General features: G+C 45.6%; 2 protein-coding genes across 2 annotated transcripts; both read left to right on the top strand.

Moving 5' to 3' along the window:
• Positions 1-5,986: 5,986 nt before the first annotated feature.
• Positions 5,987-8,569, top strand: LOC118944062 (single-stranded DNA cytosine deaminase-like). Its single transcript, XM_036961711.2, has 5 exons — positions 5,987-6,006; positions 6,587-6,752; positions 7,878-8,166; positions 8,239-8,354; positions 8,519-8,569. Exons 1-5 carry the CDS (start codon positions 5,987-5,989, stop codon positions 8,567-8,569), a joined length of 642 nt encoding a protein of 213 aa, XP_036817606.1.
• A 474-nt stretch (positions 8,570-9,043) lies between these two features.
• LOC110537155 (adaptin ear-binding coat-associated protein 1) lies at positions 9,044-18,524 on the top strand. Its single transcript, XM_021622978.3, has 8 exons — positions 9,044-9,196; positions 10,167-10,267; positions 10,838-10,942; positions 12,093-12,174; positions 13,257-13,365; positions 13,549-13,807; positions 16,329-16,434; positions 16,530-18,524. The coding sequence occupies exons 1-8, from the start codon at positions 9,102-9,104 to the stop codon at positions 16,582-16,584; spliced, it is 912 nt and encodes a 303-aa protein (XP_021478653.1). The 5' UTR covers positions 9,044-9,101; the 3' UTR covers positions 16,585-18,524.

The raw sequence follows: 18,524 nt of genomic DNA, 5'->3' as shown, positions 1-18,524 counted from the left end.
CATTTACTGTGTGTGAGGAAGTATGTGGTTTATGTGAGTCTGCAGAACTTCTCTGTTCGCCTTTCTCTCTTTCTCCCCCCTCTTCTCTCTCACTCCTCACCTGCACCTGTGTGTGGCTTTGTATGAGTCTGCAAAACACATGCTCTCCTTCGTTCATCTCTCTCTCTATCCTCATCCCCCCCTTTAATGACACATAATATCCTTCCTCACACTGCACACCTGTCACATGGCAGGACACAAGTGTCAGCTATATTATCCCTGGTACAGATTACACCCCATGGCATTCGTAGTAAATTATAGCAGTAGTGAAGTGTGCTGTTAGCAGGTGAATGTCAGTTTGTGTGTGGGCGGAAGGGTATGAGTGACACTGCTCTTCAGCCCTGTCTCGGCCTAACCAGAATTAGAGTGTGGTTAGCTAAACGTGCGCTCACCGTGCTAACCTCAGACCGTATCATAACTACATTAACCTGTTTCTTACAGACATGCAGTGTTGGTGGGTTGTAAATTAAACAACTAGAGGTGTGTGTGTGTGGTCTTGGGGGAGGAGTATCTCCCCTAATACAAAGTTTAAGAAAACAGAACCACCAAAGATTGCTTCAACTGTTTAACCAAAACAAAACCTTAGCTCTACGCCTCTAGGATTCTGTGTAACATAAAGTGATTTCTCTGCAGTGCAAAAGACAGTCTTCAGAATAAATACATTACAATGCCACAACTCTTTGTAGTGCTGGGATTACAGTAAACTCCATTAAATATCCCTCCCACTCACACATTTAGCACTACCAGTGGCCATGCACATTAGTGAAGGAAATGTGCAGACAGATGTAATGGTGAGTGTGGGAGTAATTGTTATCCTTGAAACAGTCTTCCTCATTCTTCCCGTTGAGCATGAGGTCATTTTATTATTGAGATTCATGGTTCTCTCTCTCCATGGCTGCCCTGCCCTGCTGCAGACACCTGTTAGCTGGCCTTATATAGTCTAACACATCTGAAACCATTATTGTTGTCAGGAAACAGATGTGAGTTCACGCTACTGGAAAGTAAGCCTGTTTGTGACTGTGGTCATATGGTTCTGCACTGTGTGTGTGTGTGTGTGTGTGTGTGTGTGTGTGTGTGTGTGTGTGTGTGTGTGTGTGTGTGTGTGTGTGTGTGTGTGTGTGTGTGTGTGTTTGTGTGTTTGTGTGTGGGTGGGTGGGTGGGTGGAAGGGTTTCGGAAAGTATGACTTCGCACATCCTGCTGCCGGTTGGTTCCCCCCTGACTATGGGTTAAATGCACAGCCATGTCTACCATAACCTACTGTACTCTGACACACACACTGTCTGTTACAGGAGGGCTGTGCACGAGAGTAGGGCCAGTGCATGTGAGTTGATATGTGACCGAAAGGCGACCTCGGTAAACTGTGGTCAAACCATGGAAGATGGTGATGTATAATCCATATGTCTTACTTAAAACCACACACACACACACACACACACACACACACACACACACACACACACACACACACACACACACACACACACACACACACACACACACACACACACACACACACACACACACACACACACACACACGTTTTCAGGATCATATTTAAAACAGACTGGAGGTTATGAATGGTAACATTCCATAGACACATTCACTTGCACAGTGAATTTTAGGTGCTTTAATAAACATAGTGCAACAAGGTTACTTTTGTTAGTCGCTGTCAACACATAGAGTCACTCTCACACACATACAGCACACATTCACACACATACACATACACAGACAAACATGGCAGAGGAGTGTAAATCTTGATGTTGGGGCACCGCACCACCGGTGGTTGGTACGTAAATGGCAGTGGATAAATCCGCTCCAGATGATGTGTAAAGATCATCATTATGACACACTCACACAGATGGGCTCCACAAGCCAAACAAACACACACTCACACTCACACACACACAGTACAGATGAGCTCCAAATACACCCACCCTGGGAAACGGTGAATTCCCCAAACCACAGAGTGCATGAGAGGGAGAGGGGAGTGGGGAGTCATGGGAAACAGAGGCACAGGATGCGTGCAGCTGCAGTGAACGGGACCAGGCCGGAGCAAAAACAGACAGAACGACGGCATAGAACAAAGCCGGAGAGAGAGTGAACACACCCTCGTCTATGGAGGAGGATGGATGACAACATCTCATGGTTCAAAGGCTGGTTGGTCTGAGTTATACACACTGTGGGTAAGGGGAGAGAGCCACACACTGCGGTGGTGGAGCAGAGAGGGAAGCCTGGGGTGAGAGGTCACTCACAGCTCCTACGTTTTTTATGATTGACATGCTTTGGGAAAACACGTGCAAGCACATGCACTCACAAAACCCAAATCAGAGGTACAGGTGTCAGGGCCTCTGGGTTATGGGGGATGCCCATGTCTACCCCAACTCTGGGGCCTGGAAACGGTGACGAGGGGGAGGAGTGGAGTGGAACGAGGAAGGGTGCATAATTTCTGCATCAAGGCGAGAAGGTATCTGGAAGTTTTCATTTTTTATGATCTGGGAAAACCAGAATGGAGGGTTGGGTGACTGGCTGGGTGACTGGCTGGAGGGTTGGGTGACTGGCTGGGTGACTGGCTGGAGGGTTGGGTGACTGGCTGGGTGACTGGCTGGAGGGTTGGGTGACTGGCTGGGTGACTGGCTGGAGGGTTGGGTGACTGGCTAGGTGACTGGCTGGAGGGTTGGGTGACTGGCTGGGTGACTGGCTGGAGGGTTGGGTGACTGGCTGGGTGACTGGCTGGAGGGTTGGGTGACTGGCTAGGTGACTGGCTGGAGGGTTGGGTGACTGGCTGGGTGACTGGCTGGAGGGTTGGGTGACTGGCTGGGTGACTGGCTGGGTGACTGGCTGGAGGGTTGGGTGACTGGCTGGGTGACTGGCTGGAGGGTTGGGTGACTGGCTGGGTGACTGGCTGGGGGAGCGAGTGAAGCGCCTTTGGAAATTTCCACCCATTTGGCAGAGTTTACTGACGTATGTGAGAAAATCAAAAGGTTACAAATCAGTCAAACACTCCTGGACTCATGTGTGGTCACTATAATGACTTTGTGTTTCCTGCATTGTGAAAGGGATTTGTTCCTGAGGTTTTCTAATTAGTCATAATCAACTCATGGATTCATATAACTATACTGAACAAACATAAATGCAACATGTAAAGTGTTGGTCCCATGTTTCATGAGCTGAAATAAAATATCCCAGAAATCTTGCACAAAAAGCTTATTTCCCTCAAATTTTGTTCACTAATTTGTTTACGTCCCTGTTAGTGAGCATTTCTCATTTGCCAAGATAATCCATCCACCTGACATGTGGAGATGGTAGTTGGTAGAGATGGTAGAGATGGCGTACACATCACGGACGAACTGAACAGACAGCATTGTGAAGAAGGCGCAGCGTTGTGAAGGAGGCGGAAGAAATTTGGCTTGTCACCAAAAGCACTCACAAACTTCTACAGATGCACAATCGAGAGCATCCTGTCGGGCTGTATCACCGCCTGGTACGGCAACTGCTCCGCACACAACCATAAGGCTCTCCAGAGGGTAGTGAGGTCTGCACAATGCATCACCGGGGGCAAACTACCTGCCCTCCAGGACACCTACACCACCTGATGTCACAGGAAGGCCAAAAAGATCATCCAGGGCAACAACCACCCGAGCCACTGCCTGTTCACCCCGCTATCATCCAGAAGGCGAGGTCAGTACAGGTGCATCAAAGCAGGGACCGAGAGACTGAAAAACAGCTTCTATCTCAAGGCCATCAGACTGTTAAACAGCCATCACTAACATTGAGTGGCTGCTGCCAACACACTGACTCAACTCCAGTCACTTTAATAATGGAAATTGATGTAAAAAATGTATCACTAACCACTTTAAACAATGCCACTTAATATAATGTTTACATACCCTACATTACTCATCTCATATGTATATGTATATACTGTACTCTATATCATCTACTGCATCTTTATGTAATACATGTATCACTAGCCACTTTAAACTATGCCACTTTGTTTACATACCCTACATTACTCATCTCATATGTATATACTGTATTCGATATCATCTACTGCATCTTGCCTATGCCGTTCTGTACCATCACTCATTCATATATCTTTATGTACATATTCTTTATCCCTTTACACTTGTGTGTATAAGGTAGTAGTTGTGGAATTGTTAGGTTAGATTAGTCGTTGGTTATTACTGCATTGTCGGAACTAGAAGCACAAGCATTTCGCTACACTCGCATTAACATCTGCTAACCATGCGTATGTGACAAATAAAATTTGATTTGATTTCATTTGTGTGGCATATCAAGACGCTGATTAAACAACATGATCATTACACAGGTGCACCTTGTGCTAGTGACAATAAAAGGCCACTCTAAAATGTTCAGTTTTGTCACACAACATAATGCCACAGATGTCTCATGTTTTGAGGGAGTGTGCAAATGGCATGCTGACTGCAGGAATGTCCACCAGAGCTGTTGCCAGAGAATTGAATGTTCATTAATCTACCATCAGCTGCCTCCAACGTTGTTTTAGAGAATTTGGCAGTACGTCCAACCAGCCTCACAACCGCAGACCACGCGTACCCACGCTAGCCCAGGACCTCCACATCTGGCACCCTCATCTGTGGGCTCGTCTGAGACCAGCCACCTGGACAGCTGATGAAACAGTGGGTTTGCAAAACAAAGAATTGTCAGAAACCATCTCAGGGAAGCTCATCTGCGTGCTTGTTGTCCTCACCAAGGTCTTGACCTGACTGCAGTTTGGGATCGTAACTCAGTGGGCAAATGCTCACCTTCGATGGCCACTGGTACGCTGGAGAAGTGTGCTCTTCACGGATGAATGCCGGTTTCACCTGTACCGGGCAGATGGCAGATAGTGTGGTGTTGTGTGTTTGAGCTGTTTGCTGATGTCAACGTTGTGAACAGAGTGCCCCATGGTGGCAGTGGGGTTATGGTATGGGCAGGCATAAGTTACGGACAACAAAAACAATTGTATTTTATTTATGGCAATTTGAATGTACAGAGATACCGTGACGAGATCCTGAGGCCCATTGTCATGCCATTCATCCGCTGCCATCACCTCATGTTTCAGCATGATAATGCATGGCCCCATGTTGCAAGGATCTGTACACAATTCCTGGAAGCTGAAAATGTCCCAGTTCTTCCATGGCCTGCATACTCACTAGACATGTCACCCATTGAGCATGTTTGGGATGCTCTGGATCGACGTGTACGACAGCGTGCTCCAGTTCCCGCCAATACCCAGCAACTTTGCACAGCCATTGAAGAGGAGTGGGACAACATTCCACAGGCTAGAATCAACAGCCTGATCAACTCTATGTGAAGGAGATGTGTCGCGCTGCATGAGGTAAATGGTGGTAACACCAGATACTGACTGGTTTATTGATCCACACCCCTACCTTTATTTTAAGGTTTCTTTGACCAACAGATGCATATTTGTATTCCCAGTCATGTGAAATCCATAGATTAGGGCCTAATGAATTTATTTCAATTGACTGATTTCTTTACATGAACTGTAACTCAGTAAAGTCTTTGAAGTAGTTGCATGCTGCGTTTATATTTTTGTTCAGTTTAGTATTAGTCATAATCAACACACAGACTGCATCTATCTAGGCTAACTAGTATTTCTTATCTAGTTTGACAGTTTGTGGGCCTACATCGTTGTTTGCTGAATAACAATGTCCTGTAGTATACTGTATCTATACGACCCTGTTCTAGTTTTGGTACTGCTGTCACCCCTCCCCTATTCTTGTTTTGAAAAACCTCTCCATCCAACCAGAGCCACCTCTCTACACAAGCTGTTTGACTGAGCGTATAGGTATATATATATATATCTACCCTGTCCCCTCCTTCCCTTCCCTCCTCCCCCCACACTCATCACACCACTCGCTCTCGCCTGATTGACTGTGTGAGACAAATTAGGCTTCTGAAATGATCAACAAATTTGACAGGTGAGTAAAATGAACATCTGTTTTTTTGTATTAATTGTTTAATGAGTTGAGCAAATGTATTTATATGATATAATATCACATGACGGGATCAACTAATGGTGTAGTACATTTTTTAAACTAATCCCTGCTAATTGGCGATTGCTGTCCTATTTATTATTGATGATGCTTTATGAAACCACTCCTGTCATCTTTCTCTTATGCAGCACAATCAGACGTTTCGGTGATGATGACAACAATGTATTGAATAGCTTTCGCTAGTTTCACTGAAAGTTGTCTGATTGAAACTGAGACTGAGAGAACCAGGGCCAGTTTGTTAGACACCAGTTCATTGACAGATGGTTAACCAAACCTGTGGTTATGTTAAAGAAGAAGAAGAAAGTGTTGAGTAGTTAGTGCAGTCCTCATAACCAGAATATATGGCTTTTCCACACCAGAGAAGACACTGCAGGGGCAGAGGAGGGAAAAGCAATAGTAGTGGCTATAACCATTCACCTTAGGCCTGCCTCAGTGTGCTTATGAATTTTTATTTGCCAGCATCTCTAATACATATTTGAGTGAAAACCTATTTTCTGTGTCTCAGTGTTCTGTTGGCCCAGAAGAAGTTTATCTACCACTATAAGAACATGCGCTGGGCCAAGGGCCGACACGAAACCTACCTGTGCTTTGTGGTCAAGAGGCGGGTGGGACCAAACTCACTCTCCTTCGACTTTGGACACCTGCGCAACCGGTCCGGCTGTCATGTTGAGGTGAGGGAGGGAGGGAGGGAGGGAGGGAGGGAGGGAGGGAGGGAGGGAGGGAGGGTAGAAGAGAGGAGATGAGAGAGGAGAGAGAGGAGAGAGGGGAGAGAGAGGAGAGAGAGGAGATGAGAGGAGAGAGAGGAGAGAGAGGAGAGAGAGGAGAGAGATGAGAGAGAGGAGAGAGAGAGGAGAGAGAGGAGATGAGAGGAGAGAGAGGAGAGAGAGGGGAGAGGGAGGAGAGAGTGGAGAGAGAGGAGAGAGAGGAGAGAGAGGAGAGAGAGGGAGAGAGAGGAGAGAGAGGAGAGAGAGGAGAGAGAGGGAGAGAGAGGAGAGAGAGGAGAGAGAGGAGAGAGAGGAGATGAGAGGAGAGAGAGGAGAGAGAGGAGAGAAAGGAGAGAGGGAGAGGAGGAAACAGAGGAAAGGGGTAAAAGACATGCAACAAATCTCATCATCTGTCATTTGCTCCAGTTTCTCTCCTTCTTTCCGTCTTCATATATTTTCCTATCTCTTCCATTTTCTTTCTTTCCTTCCCCTGTCTTCATGACTCTCTTTCCCGTCATTCTACTCTACACTCTCTCTGTACATGCATTACCTCTCCTTTCTCTCTATCTACATAATCTTTCCTCAAACATTCCCATCTCTCGCTCTACATCCATCACTCTCTCCCTCATTCCTCACCCATCTACCTTCCTCACCTATCTCCATCACGCTCTCCCTCATTCCTCACCCGTCTACCTTCCTCACCTATCTCCATCACTCTCTCCCTCATTCCTCACCCGTCTACCTTCCTCACCTATCTCCATCCCTATCTCTCCCTCATTCCTCACCCCTCTACCTTCCTCAACTATCTCCATCACTCTCTCCCTCATTCCTCACCCGTCTACCTTCCTCACCTATCTCCATCCCTATCTCTCCCTCATTCCTCACCCCTCTACCTTCCTCACCTATCTCCATCACTATCTCCCTCATTCCTCACCCGTCTACCTTCCTCACCTATCTCCATCACTATCTCTCCCTCATTCCTCACCCCTCTACCTTCCTCACCTATCTCCATCACTATCTCTCCCTCATTCCTCACCCCTCTCCCTTTCTCACACACCTCCACCACTCTATTCCCCCCCCCCCCCCCCCCAGCTGCTGTTCCTGCGCCTCCTGGAAGCAGGCGCCCTGTGTCCAGGCCTGTGGGGTTATGGAGCTCCAGACAGTGTGGGACTGTGTTACTCAGTCACCTGGTTCTGTTCCTGGTCCCCCTGCTCAGACTGCTCCTACAGGCTGGCCCAGTTCCTCAGCCAGACCCCCAACCTCCGCCTCAGGATCTACGTCTCCAGGCTCTACTTCTGTGACCCGGAGGACAGCAGTGCGAGAGAGGGTCTCCGCATGCTGCAGAGAGCCGGGGTGCAGATCACTGTCATGAACTATGAAGGTAGAGAGGGTTTGTGTAAGTGTGTGGGTGTGTGAGTACGTCTCTCATTATAATTCTGTCTCTTCCCTGTAGACTATTTCTACTGTTGGCAGACCTTTGTAGCTTGCAGACAGCGTGTGTTTAAGGCCTGGGACGGACTGCATCAGAACTCTGTTCAACTGGCCAGGAAACTTAACGACATCCTCCAGGTAGGGCACACACACACACACACACACACACACACACACACACACACACACACACACACACACACACACACACACACACACACACACACACACACACACACACACACACACACACTGTACCCTTGAGTTAGTAGGCTAATATTATTTACTGATTTTTATTTCAGCCTGGTGAGGCAGAAGATTGGGGAGATGCTTTTGAGCTACTTGGACTGTGATTCACCTCTATCCCTGTCATATATGCTGATATGGAGCTATTTATTTATGCTCCTCCCACTGGTGCTATCTGTCAGTGTTTTACTGTAAAGATCACTTTAATCTATCACGGTAAAGTAAATAATAATAACTGAAATAGGTCAACTGTACAACTCAATAATGTGTTTATATACTGTTATTTAATCCATGGGATTTACATTTTTACCCTTTGTAGCATTATTACTGTCTTGTAACACATCCATTAAATCATTCCCTCCAACTGTGATTGAGTCGTTTTGTGTTGACATTATCCTATCCTCTATTTACATTTGACCAGCTCTTTATCTCTCACATAGCCAACAATAAACAAACAAATAAAGTTTAGGCTAATTGATTACAATGATCTCTAATCTATCACTGACAATGGTTGATTCATCTGGATAAATGACATTAGAAATGGATTTGAACGCCTCATGTGCGCAAATACACAGTGTATTACGCTCTCGCACCCGTTAACGTGCACGATCACCACACACCGATTGAATTAAAGTCAAGATGGCGACCGAGGGCGAATACGAGTCGATCCTGTGTGTGAAACCTGACGTCAACGTTTACCGAATCCCGCCGCGGGCATCGAACCGGGGAGTCAGGTAAGAGACCCGGTTCCGTCACCATCAACCGGTGACCTTGCCCTGGTCTGACTCCAGCATCCATTGTTTGATGCGGTGATAAACGTTCCCATAGGCAAAGCTCTTGTCCCCACATCAAGGCAATGCATAGCCCATATAAAGGCTATTATAGGTCGTCTCTGTCGCCTTTGCAGTGCGCAATAGCTTTTTCTAAGGTGGTTTACTAGGCAAACTGGTTGACTTCTATTGGGGAGGAATAATCTACCACCAGATGTCAAGGTTGTGTGTAGTGGGATGGATATTGAGAATACACCTGTCATTATTGTAGTCCACCTGTCGGTATCAGACAATGACACTGAATCCTGTTTTCAGTGCGAAAACGTGACCGTGTCGTGTGCCCTTTTTACAGAATGCGCTTTGACTGCACTCTGCTTTGGGGCGAATGTTTAGTGAAGGGTTTTTGCGGGTACTACGGTATTTAAAGGTCTAGAGGATTAGGTGAGATTTTTACTCCCTCTGAGGATTATCTGGGCATTTTCTCTGTTGTAGCCTATCCTATTACTTTCTGAAGAGGGTATGTCGACAGTGACTTCTGTCCTGTTAGGGTACAGTCTACGTTTGGCAGTGTGTGTGACTATATTGCATTTACCCATTTGTTCATTGGCTGGTGTTTTAACATGATCCAGTCTATCTCCATGCTGACTGGACAGCGCTCCATACTGTATCTGTCTCCTGGGAGCTGATTGGCTGACCACCAGTAACGTGCCATGACCACGCACAAAGCTGAGTCTGTTGTGTGATGTAGTGAGTAATAATAATGAGGGGGTATTCCACCCCAGGTCTGGTGAACTGCCAACCTAGTCACCAGCCCAGACACTCTCATTTCAGTAGCAAAGTGTGGTGGTTGGCTATCAACATGGTCTCCCTCTTTCTAACACACACACATATACAGTCAGTCTCATCTCTGATTGGCAGTCTGTATCTCCCTCAGGGCTGCGGATTGGAAGCTGGACGCCCCTGATTGGACAGGCCGCATGAGAGTGACGGCTCGGGGAAAAGTGGCTTTCATCAAACTGGAGGACAAGATCTCTGGTGAGAGGACAAATCGTCCCCTAGCCCCTAGCCCAGGGTTACCCAATAGGCGGCCCACAGGCCAAATTTTATTTGGCCCCACAAGTTTTACATTTTTACAAATAATTATTTTTGTTCTTGGACACAAAAGACTGTAAAATCACCAGGAAATGCTCAAAGTCATTTTAATGTAGGAAATCTGTTCCCAAGTATTCTCACGTATAAATAGAGAGGCATATGTGATAGTATCCCAATGTAATCAAGTTTTGAAATTATTCTGTTTTTGTCAAATACTATATCTGTTTCATGCAGTCAATTTCCAGTGTACAAATTATTTATAACTATGTTCCGAGCATCCGCTCAAGGAAAAATTGGCCCACTGCTGAATGTAATCGGGGACTCCTACCCTAGCCCCTAGCCTACCTCAAGGCACTTCTAGTCAGAAGATCGTCGTGCCCAATTCCAAATCGTCCCCTGGGCACTTCTTGTTGATCTGAAAGGGCTATGTTAACTTCTCCACCTTGCTCTCTGACTCTTGATTTGAACCGTTAGTTATAAGGCCTAAGTTCTAATTTCCCTCCGTCTCTGCAGGGGAGCTGTTTGCACAGGCACCAGTGGACGAGTACCCTGGCATCGCCATAGAAACCGTCAGTGACTCCAGTCGGTACTTTGTGCTTCGGATCCAGGATGAGAGTGGTGGGTTGTTGGTTGTCATCACTAGTCACCATCTGGCCAAATTAGAAAGGACAGAAGTATCACACACTACTTTCTCACATTTTCTATTTGTATTTATTATACTAAACAAAAATATAAACGCAACATGTAAAGTTTTGTTCCCATGTTTCATGAGCTGAAATAAAAGACCCCAGAAATGTTCCATACGCCCAAAAAGCTTATTTATCAAAAGAAAAATGGCACATATTTGTTGACATCCCTTTTAGTGAGCATATCTCCTTTGCCAAGATGATCCATCCACCTGACAGGTGTGGCATATCAAGAAGCTGATTAAACAGAATCGGCATTACACAGGTGCACCTTGTGCTGGTGACCATAAAATGCCACTCTAAAATTGTCAGTTTTGTCACACAACACAATGCCACAGATGTCTCAAGTTTTGAGGGAGTGTGCAATTGGCATGCTGACTGCGGGAATGTCCATCAGAGCTGTTGCCAGAGAATTTAATGTTTATTTCTCTACCATAAGCCGTCTCCAACTTTGTTTTCGAGAATTTGGCAGTACATCCAACCCCCCTCACAACCTCAGTCCATGTTTAACCAGTCCAGCCCAGGACCTCCACATCTGGCTCCTTCACCTGCGGGATAGTCTGAGACCAGCCACCCGGACAGCTGATGAAACTGAGGAGTATTTCTGTCTGTACTAAAGCCCTTTTGTGGGGAAAAACTTATTCTGATTGGCTGGAACTGGCACCGCAGTGGGTGGGCTTGTATCCCAAGTGGGTGAGCCTATGCCCTCCCAGGCCCATCCATGGCTGGACCCCTGCCCAATCATGTGAAATCCATAGATCAGGGAATAATTAGTTTATTTCAATTGACTGATTTCCTTACATGAACTGTAACTCAGTAAAATTGTTGAAATTGTTACATGTTGCGTTTATATTTTTGTTCAGTATAATAGTAGTAGTAGTAGTATACCACAGTAATAACAAGGTATGTGTTGGATCATTTGAGTGTGTAGTATGAAACAGTATTCTACTACAGTATTTGGAGTACTCAATCAGTTGTTTCTCACTGTGCTACGTCTCTGTTTTAGGATCAGTGTGTGTAGGAAGTGATTTGATTTGTAATTTACATTGGTCTGTTGTTCTTCTTTGGCCCCTGTCTCTCAGGTCGCAGTGCGTTCATAGGCATCGGGTTCGGGGACAGAGGAGACTCGTTTGACTTCAACGTGGCGCTGCAGGACCACTTCAAGTGTGTTGCTCTTACAGCTGTCACAACAGAGATAAAAACTCATAACATTTGCAAAACAAGTGCAGCTCAGAGCTAGAATGTTGACTTCTAACTGACATGAATTAGTAATAGCCTGTCATCTGTTTCACTATATAACTCTCGATTCAATTCAAAGGGGCTGGAAAACATGGAAACCATATGTTTATGTTACCAAAGCAAGTGAAATAAACAATCACAAATTAACAGCAAACATTATGCACATGACATTTTTCAAAATAATAAAGACGCTTGAAATGTTATAACTAGCTATATCTCTCTGTCCCTTTTGCACACTCATTCCTTCTCTCTATCTGTTTACTGTATATATCTCTTCCTCTCTCTCTCTCTCTCTCTCTCTCTCTCTCTCTCTCTCTCTCTCTCTCTCTCTCTCCTCTCTCTCTCAATTCAATTTCAATTCAAGGGCTTTATTGGCATGGGAAACGTGTTAACATTGCCATCTCTCTCTCTCTCTACCTACCTATGTCTCTCTGTCTCTCTCTACCTACCTCTGTCTCTCTGTCTCTCTCTACCTACCTCTGTCTCTCTCTACCTACCTCTGTCTCTCTGTCTCTCTCTCTCTCTCTCTCTCTCTACCTACCTCTGTCTCTCTGTCTCTATCTACCTACCTCTGTCTCTCTGTCTCTATCTACCTACCTCTGTCTCTCTGTCTCTCTCTCTCTCTCTCTACCTACCTCTGTCTCTCTGTCTCTCTGTCTCTCTCTCTCTCTCTCTACCTACCTCTGTCTCTCTGTCTCTCTCTACCTACCTTTGTCTCTCTGTCTCTCTCTCTCTCTCTCTACCTACCTCTGTCCCTCTGTCTCTCTGTCTCTCTCTACCTACCTCTGTCTCTCTGTCTCTCTGTCTCTCTGTCTCTCTCTACCTACCTCTGTCTCTCTGTCTCTCTGTCTCTCTCTCTCTCTCTCTCTACCTACCTCTGTCTCTCTGTCTCTCTCTACCTACATCTGTCTCTCTCTCTCTCTCTATCTCTCTCTCTCTCTCTCTCTCTCTCTCTCTCTCTCTCTCTCTCTCTCTACCTACCCCCCTCTCTCTCTCTCTCTCTCTAGGTGGGTGAAACAGGAGCTTGAGATCAGTAAGCAGTCTCAGACTCCAGACAACACTCCTAAACTGGACCTGGGTTTCAAAGAAGGACAGACCATCACTCTCAATATCGGGGTAACTTCCTCAACTCATACCCATAATACTCCTACCATGGTACCATCTGGTTAGCGTTTAACAACTAAAAATGTTGCAAAACCATGCTCTGTTTATAAGCTTTGTCCAGCTATCACTCAAACACCTATTCCTCTCTCCTTCCTTCTCACCCGTCACCCCTCTCTCTTTCTGTTCCTCTCTCAGCAAGGCAGAAAGAGAGACAAGTCCCGCCCCCAGAGCGCTGGTGGCTTTGGGCTCCTCCCTCCTCCACCTGGCGGTGGTGGTGCCAAGATAGCCCCTCCCCCTATGTCAAGCTCCTCCAATGACAACGAAGGTTTATTCTCAGGGGGAGACTTATTCTCTGCGGGAAGTGACTCGTTTTCAGGGGGTAGTGATACATTTTCAGGAGGAAACAACACATTCTCAGCAGGAAGTGACATGTTCTCAGGGGGAAGTAACACAGGTAGGTGAACGGCATTTTGGGCCACGTTCAGCGAGGTGTAATGCTACTGGTTGTTCAGACAGATATACACTACATGACCAAGAGTATGTGGACACCCGCTCGTCGTACACCTCATTCCAAAATCATGGTCATTAACATGGAGTTGGTCCCCCCCTTTGCTGCTATAACAGCCTCCACTTTTCTGGGAAGGCATTCCACTAGATGTTGGAACATTGCTGCAGGGACTTACTTCCATTCAGCCACAAGAGCATTAGTGAGGTCAGGCACTGATGTTGGGCGATTAGGCCTGGCTCGTGGTCGGCGTTACTATTCATCCAAAAGGTGTTTGATGGTGTTCAACAAACCATTTCGGTATGGACCTCTCTTTGTGCACTGGGGCATTGTCATGCTGAAACAGGAAATGGCCTTCCCCAAACTGTTGCCACAAAGTTGGAAGCACAGGATTGTCTAGAATGTCATTGTATGCTGTAGTGTTAGGATTTCCCTTCACTGGAACGAAGGGGCCTAGCATGAGCCATGAAAAACAGCCCCAGACCTTTATTCCTCCTCCACCAAACTTGACAGTTGGCACTATGCATTGGAGCAGGTAGCGTTCTCCTGGCATCATTCATCCGTCGGACTGCCAGATTGTGAAGTGTATTTGTCACTCTAGAGAACGCGTTTCCACTGCTCCAGAGTCCAATGGCAGCGAGCTTTACACCACTCCAGCATAACGCTTGGCATTTAGCATGGTGATCTTAGGCTTGTGTGCAGCTGCTCGGCCATGGAAACCTATTTCATGAAGCTCCCGACAAACACTTCCTATGCTGACGTTGCTTCCATAGGCAGTTTGGAACTCGTTAGTGAGTGTTGCAACAGAGGACAGATGATTTTTATGCTCTACGCTCTTCAGCACTCGCCGATCACATTCTGTGAGCTTGTGTGGCCTACCACTTCGCGGCTGAGCCGTTGTTCCTCCTAGACGTTTCAACTTCACAATAAAAGCACTTACAGTTGACTGGGGCAGCTCTAGCAGGGATGAAATTTGACAAACTGACTTGTTGGAAAGGTGTCATCTTATGACAGTGTCGCGTTGAAAGTCACTGAGCTCTTCAGCAAGGCTATTCTACTGCCAATGTTTATCTTTGGAGATTTCATGACTGTGCTCAATTTTATACACCTGTCAGCAACGGGTGTGGCTGAAGTAGCCAAATCCACTAATTTGAAGGGATATTCACATATTGTGTATATATAGTGTATATAATAAACAAAAAAATAAACACAACATGTAAAGTGTTGGTCCCATGTTTCATGAGCTGAAATAAAATATCTCAGAAATGTTCCATATGCACAAAAAGCTTAGTTTTCTCAAATTTTGTTCACAAATTTGTTTACATCCCTGTTAGTGAGCATTTCTCTTTTGCCAAGATACTGCAATTGTACCACCTGACAGGTGTGGCATATCAAGAAGCTGATTAATAAGCATGATCATTTTACAGCTGCACCTTGTGCTGGCGACAATAAAAGGCCACTCCAAAAGGTGCAGTTTTGTCACACAAAATGCCACAGATGTTTCAAGTTTTGAGGGAGTGTGGAATTGGCATGCTGACTGCAGGAATGTCCACCAGAGCTGTTACCAGAGAATTTAATGTTCATTTTTCTACCATAAGCCGCCCCCCATTGTTTTAGAGAATTTGGCAGTACGTCTAACCGGCCTCACAACCGCAGACCACGCATAACCACGCCAGCCCAGAACCTTCACATCCGGCTTCTTCACCTGCGGGGTCGTCTTAGACCAGCCACCTGGACAGATGAGGATATTGAGCAGTATTTCTGTCTGTAATTAAGCCCTTTTGTGGGAAAAACTCTGATTGACTGGGCCTGGCTCCCAAGTGGGTGGGCCTATGTCCTCACAGGCCCACCTATGGCTGTGCCCCTGGCCTCTCATGTGAAATCCCTAGATTAGGGCCTAATTTATTTATTTCAATTGACTGATTTCCATATATGATCTGTAACTCATTAAAATCATTGAAATTGCTGCATATTGCGTTTATATTTGCTCTGGCATGTAGATTAGGGAAGATGTCAGCTCCATACAAGACAATTCTATGTGCAACGTTCAGAGCGTTGTGTTCTCCTGAATGCAACCCTGTTTTTATATTGCTGCTTCTGATTCATCTGTTTGTTTATCTTGTTCAGTTACCCTAGTAACTGCTTTTTCTGTATAGCACTTTTTGCTACCATTGTTGAAGACTATTTTTACAGTTCCCCAAACCATGCTGTGAATTCATTTGACTGAAGGGAAAAAGTGTATGTTTTATATGCCACTGTGTAATTAGGTTAAGGATTGAATGGGGCCCTGGGTGTTTTTTATTTTAGTTTTATGAGCTAACCAAGAAAAAAGGCTATTGTCGTTAGAGTATGAATGTAGAGAAAGCAGTAGAGGGTGTGTATTGAAGGGTTTGATGTGTGTTGTCTCCATAGAGATCCTATTACATTATTTTTCTAATTCCTAATTCTATCGTGGTCTCTCTGTTCTCAGGCTGTTTGTTAGACCTGGACAGCAGTAACTCCAACTCTGTGGTGCAACCGAACCCCAACCCTGCAGGCGGCTCGGACATGTGGGGAGACTTCTCTGCCCCAGAAAAGTAAGGGGAAAATCCTCTCTCTTTCATCCTTTTCTCTCTTCTTTCATTATTCTGTTCCCCCCATTAATGCTCTCCTCTTTTTCCCCATAATGCAGGTCAATGTCTCCTCTTGCCAATGATGATGGTTCCACCAACTGGCAGCAGTTCTGAGGCCGTCCCACAATCCCTTTCACTTGACCTTCACCTGACCTTTAACCCCTGACTAGAGGAGGATTCCAGCAGAACACTGTATATTATCACCTCAACCTCAGTGTACTCTCTCTCTCTCTTCCCCCTCTCTTTATTTTTCTCTCTCTCACCCCTCCCCTACTCTCTTCACCCCTCTCCTGGCTTCCTCTCCTTACCATCCTCTCCCTCTACATCTTTCCCTCTCAGCCCCAACTCTACACTCTCTCTCCCTCTGTCCCCCTTTTCTTGCCCTCTCCCTCTGTCTCTCTATCTATTGCAACAGAGTATTTATTTATTACTGAGGGAAAAGACTGAGGGCAAATCTCTTTAAATGAAAGATGGTACAGAAAGGAATGATGGTGACTCACACTAATATAGTATTGATAAATAAATACATTAATTAATTGATGTACATAATATATTATTGTAAATGCATATAGTGTCAGTAGTTTGTAATTCCCATTGTTGTTGTGGTAGTGTTGTAGCTAATTTTCCTTTATAATCTCCAGCACAACTGGAATTATCACCTGAAATAACTGATTTACAGGATGCATTAGTATATGACCAAGTTATCTTATATCTGATCCAAGGTCAGTTTAGCTTTTTCCTCTTAATTGCTAAGGTTAGGCCACGGTGAGTCTGGAGCTGTGCTTTGGAGCAGCTTCTGCTTTGAGTGGACACTGATCTACTGTAAGTTTACACAGCCGCCATGCTGTTTGGCGCCCCTTAGTGGACTATTGCGGTCCTACAACCACAGTCTGACAAGGAGAGTGGTGAGATGCACAGCAGCAGCTGCTGTGGACGTGATCACTGCTGGGGATGGGCACTTGTCTGGGTCACTTGGCTGCATTGTTTTAACAGGAGGCTGGTGTTAGTTGGTCAATTAACACAGAAATGGAGGGAAAGAGGGCAAAAAAGTGTGCTGATTGAGGGAAGGGAAAGATGGGTGGGGTCTTAAGAGGGATGGAGGGTGAGGAAGGGGTTAAAACCCATGGGGTGATAGACAGGCCTGATTTAGGCCTAGTGATGTAATCAACAGTCCCTAGGGGTTTCTGGGTAGTGATGACTAATTTAGGTCAGGACTTTTGCCCTGCTGGATGAGTAGCCCTGTGTGTGTACATACAACTGTCTGTCTGTCCGTCCGTCCGTCCGTCTGTCTGTATTCTATACGTTGAACCCTGGAACTAACGTAACTCTGTCAATGCAGTCAGACTATTCCAGTCCTTGTGAGATGCAGTGTTTTACTTTACTGTTGTGTTGTTATTGTGAGAGAAAGGATGGAGGGATAGAGGGAGGGATGGAGGGAGGGAGGGATAGAGGGATGGATGGAGGGAGGGATAAAGGGATAGAGGGATGGATGGAGGGAGGGATAAAGGGATAGAGGGATGGATGGAGGGAGGGATAAAGGATGGAGGGATAGAGGGAGGGATAAAGGATGGAGCGAGGGATAGAGGGAGGGATAAAGGGATGGATGGAGGGAGGGATAAACGATGGAGGGAGGGATAGAGGGAGGGAAGGGTTATAATGCTGTACAGGACATCATAATATTACAGTAAGCCAGTTATGTGGCTTTTGTACTTATCATTGTGTGTCTTTCTCTCATGGACACACATGGACTCAAACATTTGCATTGACTGATGACATGATGTTGATTAATGAGGTGATAATTGATTGATTTCCTGTGTGAGAACACAGCTAGTGGGAGAACTGGTATGAACTGGTGAGAGTCTGCGTAGACTCTACTCATGTTGGTTTATGTGTTTATTCTTGACATTACAAATACACATATTGTATGTAAATGTTGATGTATTGAAAATCAAAGCATAAAGATATCAACTAATGTTGAGTCAAGGTTGACTTGTTTTCTTTTTATCTACGTGAGGAAAAAAACTGGACTACATCAATAAAGTGATCCACACAAA

Source organism: Oncorhynchus mykiss, chromosome 2 (assembly GCF_057628025.1).
Source record: "Oncorhynchus mykiss isolate SJ-2025 chromosome 2, ASM5762802v1, whole genome shotgun sequence".
NCBI lineage: Eukaryota > Metazoa > Chordata > Actinopteri > Salmoniformes > Salmonidae > Oncorhynchus > Oncorhynchus mykiss.
This window is presented reverse-complemented; position numbering and strand designations above follow the sequence as displayed.

What these genes read in the sequence shown, in the direction of transcription:
- LOC118944062 (XM_036961711.2), top strand. Translation starts at nt 5,987, where the DNA reads ATGATCAACAAATTTGACAG. An exon ending in ATGATCAACAAATTTGACAG is followed by an intron (nt 6,007 to 6,586) that starts GTGAGTAAAATG and finishes TCTGTGTCTCAG; the next exon opens with TGTTCTGTTGGCCCAGAAGA. An exon ending in GGTCCGGCTGTCATGTTGAG is followed by an intron (nt 6,753 to 7,877) that starts GTGAGGGAGGGA and finishes CCCCCCCCCCAG; the next exon opens with CTGCTGTTCCTGCGCCTCCT.
- LOC110537155 (XM_021622978.3), top strand. Translation starts at nt 9,102, where the DNA reads ATGGCGACCGAGGGCGAATACGAGTCGATCCTGTGTGTGAAACCTGAC. An exon ending in ACTGGAGGACAAGATCTCTG is followed by an intron (nt 10,268 to 10,837) that starts GTGAGAGGACAA and finishes CCGTCTCTGCAG; the next exon opens with GGGAGCTGTTTGCACAGGCA. An exon ending in CTCAGGGGGAAGTAACACAG is followed by an intron (nt 13,808 to 16,328) that starts GTAGGTGAACGG and finishes CTCTGTTCTCAG; the next exon opens with GCTGTTTGTTAGACCTGGAC.